General features: G+C 42.7%; 1 protein-coding gene across 1 annotated transcript in view; it reads left to right on the top strand.

Moving 5' to 3' along the window:
• The first annotated feature begins 3,960 nt into the window (after window positions 1-3,960).
• DCDC2C (doublecortin domain containing 2C) overlaps window positions 3,961-5,758 on the top strand; it is a 149,339-nt gene continuing 147,541 nt past the window's right edge. The window contains exon 1 of the mRNA XM_006882922.1: window positions 3,961-4,247. Coding sequence (XP_006882984.1) covers window positions 3,961-4,247 — 287 coding nt within the window. The remainder of the gene's footprint in view (window positions 4,248-5,758) is intronic.

Below are 5,758 nucleotides of genomic sequence, written 5' to 3' on the forward strand. Positions count from 1 at the left end.
ATGTCTGAAGGCAAATCTTCACACAGCAAAAACGGTTTTGCTGTTTGCATATTAATAATTAGAAATATTCTTCATTTTGTTCTGAACACCTGAATCCTAAAACGTGTCTGTCAAATAATCTTTTTAAGATCAGTATAATTCCTGGTGATTTAATAAAGTAATGGCTCTTAAAAATTGATGTCTGTATTTAATGTTATTGGGAATAGGGTAGTTTAAGAATTGAATGGTAGGTGATCTCTTAAGGAATCAAAAGATTCATTTTTTTTCCTTTTTCTTAAAAGATTAATTTTTTTTTAAGCACTACATCTGATGTCAGCCTGGAGACCAAGGTGCCTCTGAATTCAGGCCATGGTCTTCACAATTACTTGCTATATGCATCAGAATGATGAACAATTATTAGGGATGACAGAAGGAGAATTGATGCCTTTGAGCTGTGGTGTTGGAGAGGAGTTTTGAATATCCATGGACTGCTAGGGGAACAAATAGGTTCATCCTGGAGAGGACAAGACCAGGTTGCTCCTTGGAGACAAGGATTCTGAAGCTCTGTTTGACATACTTTGGGCATATTGCAAGGAGAGATCAGTTCTTGGAGAGGGATGTTAAGCTTGGGAGGGTAGAGAGACAGAACAAGAAAGGAAAACCCTTGATGAGATGGATTGGCTTTGTGATTGGGATAATGGGGGGAGGTGGGTGTGTCAGAGACAATACATTTGGCTCAGGATAGAGCAGAGTTCAGAGCTTCTGTATATAGGGTTGCAAGCAACTCGATGGCATATAACAATAACATCATACTGGTATATTGTTGTTGTTATTGATTGCCTTCGAGTTGAGCATGACTCGTAGTGACCCTATGAAAAAAGCCTGAAGCCCCTCTACACCTATCGACATTTACCAAAGTTCATAGAGTTTTCAGAGGCATTTATTTAGGGAGTGGATGCCCCTCCTGCTTCCGAGCCTTTCATAGTATATTATTGTTCTTATGTGCCATTGAGTCACCTGTGATGTATAACGACTCTATGTACAGCTGAACCCTTCCCTGTCCTGAGCCAATCTCACTAATTCTAACACACCAACCCCCATAGGCCCAGTTACTGTATCAATCCATCTTATTTGAGGTCTTCCTCTCCTGTGCTGTCCGTCCACCTTTTAACAAATAATATATCATCTATTTAGCTCCATGGGAGAAACATAATTAGTCTCTTCCTCTGCATCATATAGCCTCAGAAAATCTGCTGGAGGGTCAGCTGTGAGACAATTCCATTCCTTTAAGGGCATTGAAACTATTATTTTGAGAACAATGTATTTCTAGACTCATTCATTATCCTAGTTTAAGGTAACTAGCCCATCTTTACCAAAATTACAGAATAAATTGTCTTTGAGTGGATTCCAATACAGGGTAATCCCATGTGTGTCTGTGTCTCATAAGGTTGTCAGTGACTGTTTTATTCAGACATAGAGCACCATGTTTGTCTTCTGAGTGAATGTGAACCTCCAACTTTAACTTACCACTTCGAGGCTGAATACCATTCATGGTTTATGCCGGTTAGGGACTCCTTACTCAGAACAGAGAATGGTTCTCCTGAGCTTACACATCTCCCTGAATTATTCTCCCCTCAAATAAGGATATAGTATATCCTGTGGACTGCCAAAAGGACTAAAAAGTCTGTTTTAAAGGAAGTGTAAACTGTTCTTTAAAGGCAAAAATAGTGAAACTTTGTCCCATTATTTGGGGTATATTTTCAGGAGGACTCAGTTGTTCGAAAAAGACATCATACTGAGAAAGGCAGGGTCAAGAGAGGAAGACTTTTGACAAGATGGGTTGATATGGTGCCTACCACAATGGGCTTGTACATGACAGAGATTATGAGGATGGCACAAAACAGGACAAGGTTCAGATCTTTCGTTCATTCATATTGTAGCTGTGAGTTGTAGTTAACTCAATGGCATCTAACAACAACAGGAACAATGGATAAGGATGTATCCAGAATTAAAATTCCTTAGATACCATTCAAAGTTGTCTCATCTGTATAATGCAGGTTGTTAGTGAAAGCGAAGAGGACTTGAAGCACTTGATGCAAAAGATTAGCCTTCAGCATGGATTGCATCTCAATTTCAAGAAAACAAAGATTCTTACTACTGGACCGATAGGCAAGGTCATGAAGGATGGAGAGGAGATTGAAACTGTCAACAGCTTCATCTTCCTTGGGTCCACAATTAACCCCCTTGGTTATAAGGAGGAAATAAGGAGACACATTGCACTGGGCAAATCTGCAGTTAGGGACCTTTCCAAATTATTGAGGAGTAATGATGTCAGTTTGAGGACTAAGGTGCATCTGATTCAGGTCATAGTCTTTCTGATTACTTGCTATGTATGCATATGAAAGCTGGACAATGAATAAGGAAAGATGACAGAAAAGGAATTGATCCCTTTGAGCTATGGTGTTGGAGAAGAGAATTGAACACCCCATGAACAGCCAAGAGAACAAACTGATATGTCTTGGAGAGGGTCCAGACAGAGTGCTCTTTGGAGTCAAGAATGAGGAGACTTCATTTCACATACTTTGGGCATGTTGCTAGGAGTTGCTATTCCTTGGAGCTAGAGACATGAAACCGAGAAGTGTGGAGGGTCAGTGAAGGAGAGGAAGACCCTCAAGCAGGTGGATTGACATGGTGACTGCTGTAATGGATAGGAAGTGTGGATGGTACAGGATATAACAGGGTTCAAATCTTCTGTTTATAGGGTCACTATGAGTTGTATTCGACTCAACAACACCTAACAACAACAACAACAACAACGACGACGACGACGATGACGATGACGACAGATACCATTAACTAGCTGCAATTTGTAATCTGATTTTCTTAAAGGCTTTGATCTCAGGCAATTCTTCCTTTGGTAGAAAAAGAGCAAGTGATCAATTCTAAATCAGTAATTCCAGAAGTTTGTGTTTGTTTCTTTTTTCCTTTTTGGAACTGGTCAAATACTCCCTCATGAACTATAAAAGAAACTAAAGCTCAGAAAGCCTGTTCACTTTCTAGTAGAACTGAGACACAATTTTGAGTTTAAGATATTCTATTCCTTTAACTCTGATATACTATCCATCTTTACTCACCCACCTGCCACTAAGGCAATTCATCTCAAGTGGCTGGGTCTTCAGAGTAAGGCAAACAGTGCTGTGGAAGGCGTTGCATTGGGGCACACAGTGGATCCTCTTATTTCTCACCCTCTGCTCTCCCACAGACTAGGCTCTGGTGGCCTGCTCTGTAGGGAGTTGTTTCTGCTAACCAAAGATGGCATCTCTCTGGTTGATGGAATCCACCAGCAACTCCGCAGGAAAAGTTTGGGTAATCTCCAGTGTCATTCACATACAGCTCTGAAAACACCGTGGAGTATCAGCTATGAATTGGTTCTGAAACTAGAGTAATGCGTGTTTGAGAGTGCTCTCTCACAATTTTATTTCAGTAATTTTTGCAGGAATTGTCATTTTCTATTTCCCCATCTGTGTAGTCCCTTAAAAGCACCTCTTCCTGGCACTCTACGCCCCTCTCACAGCCCACTGAGCAGAGCCAAGGGCACAGGTCACAATTACTGGGAGGTCACGTCAACACACAGGGCTCTGGAAGCAGTCAGGCCATCAACTCCTGGAGGCCCTGGAGGAGGCTGCGTCGCTGGCAGCTGGGTTGTGCCTGGCGGGGATTCCTGTCCAGCTGTCTGACCCGAAGGCATCAGGGTCTCTCCCAGTTGTTGTCTTCTCCACAATTGTCTCACCTCAAACCCTGAAAGGAGGAGAGACAAAGAATCCTAGATCCACCAATCACAAGAGAGCAGCACCCACATTTGGCTGGCGACTCACCTGCCAGCGGGGCCCAGGGCACCACGTGGAGAGGGCTGGAGGAGTTTAAGCTGGGGCGTGAGTGGAACGCCCGCCCTCCTTGCTCGCATCTGCGCCCAGTGCCATTATGGGCACCCGTGCACCCTACTCCCTGATAGATACTACCCCGGCCAAGATCTTTCTGGTATACCGCAACGGAGACCAGTATTATGTGGGTAAGAAGTTTGTCTTCAACCGGCGGCGGGTGGCGTCCTTCGAGGCTTTCTTGAACCAACTGAACGAGGAGATCACGTTGCCCTTCGGCGTGCAGCGGATCTACACGCCCATGCATGGCCACCTGGTCCAGGAGCTGGACAGTCTACAGCAAGGGGGGAAGTATGTGGCCGCCGGCAGAGAGAGGTTCAAGAAGCTAGAGTAAGTGGCTGGGCCTTCCGGGGGAGATTTAGCTACTCTCAATATTCGGTTTTCTGATATAAGTAGTCCTTTTGATATTTTGTTAGTTCGGTGGTTTTTTCTTTCTTTCTTTTTTTCTTATCCACTAGACTCTTGGAAGGCACAGAACAGCTTTTACTTAACTTTGCAACACTCCTGTTGCCAGTCTAGCTTAGGCATGTGTATATGGAGTAGAAAAGCACCAAGGTCTGCCCTGAGCTAGTTCATTTCATGTTCCAAAGTGCCCCAAAATGTGCTCAGTTGGCCCTTCTGCTGGCCAAGTCATATTTATATTTCTGTTGCTGCTGTTAGGTGTTCTTAGAGAATACTATGACTCATAGGGATCCAATGCCTAACAGATCCAAACCCTGCCTCTCAATCTCTGCTAAACTCAAGCCCTGTGTTGCAATCACTATGTTAAACAGTCACACATTTTCCTCCTCCTCTAACCCTCTAGTTTTCCACACATGATGTTCTTTTCCAAGAATTAGCCCCTTTGATACTATGCCCAAAGTATGTGAAATAAAGTCTCATGATCTCTTCTACAGAAAATTATTCCTAAGAAGAAAGTTAGAAAACTTTTTACCCTCTGAAGCATATTCTTGTGTGGGGAGGGGCAGGCAACCAATAAACAATGAAATATGTATAAGACCCTCGATGAGATGGATCAATTCTGTGATTGGGGTGGTGGGAATGAGTGTATCAGAGACGATGAAGGTTGGTGCAGGACAGAATGGCGTTTAGGGCTCTTGTAGATAGGGTCGCTATGAGTCGCAAGTGACTCGATGGCACTTAACAACAACAACAACAACAACAGAAAGGAATAAAAAAAAAGCGAAATAATTAGTTTCCGTTTAAAATAGGAGCTCTGATGGCATAATCCGCAGTGAGTTGCACTTCTAACCAATGGTTGTTTGGAGTTTACCAGTGGAACCCTGGAATAAGCCGTTTCCTCTAATACAATTTATATCCTTGTTCGAGCAGGGTTCACTATGAGTTGGAACTAACCTAATGGCTGGTTTGAATCTGTTAGAGTGCTCCTTAGAAGAAAGGATGATGAGACTTCTTACACTTTATGGTAGTCTTGTTTCCCCCCTCCAGTTCCTTCAGAGCAAGTTTGAACTTCTTCCTTCAGCACAGGCTCTTGCTCATGTGTTGTTTCATAAAATTCTTCTGTGTCCGCCATTTCCTTTTGGTACAATGACTCTGTATACTCTTTCTATCTTCTTTTAATGCTCACTGGAACATTTAATAGTCTGCCAAAAGCATCCTTAAATATTGCAACTCTAGGCTTGAATTTGTTTTTTCAGTTCCTTCAGCTTAAGAAATGCAGAGAGAGTTTAGCCCTTTTGATTTTCTGGCTCCAGCTCTTTGAACATTGAATTGTAATATTATGTTCTCCTGTGCGGCCCTTGGGGGCACTGTAGTGCATATTCAAAGTTTTGTCTGACATCCATTATGGTCTTTTCTTCCTCTTCTGTCTTTGTAATGAC

This window comes from Elephantulus edwardii, unplaced genomic scaffold, assembly GCF_000299155.1.
Source record: "Elephantulus edwardii isolate Elephantulus edwardi_28Jun2011 unplaced genomic scaffold, EleEdw1.0 scaffold00025, whole genome shotgun sequence".
In the NCBI taxonomy this organism is placed as follows: Eukaryota; Metazoa; Chordata; class Mammalia; order Macroscelidea; family Macroscelididae; genus Elephantulus; species Elephantulus edwardii.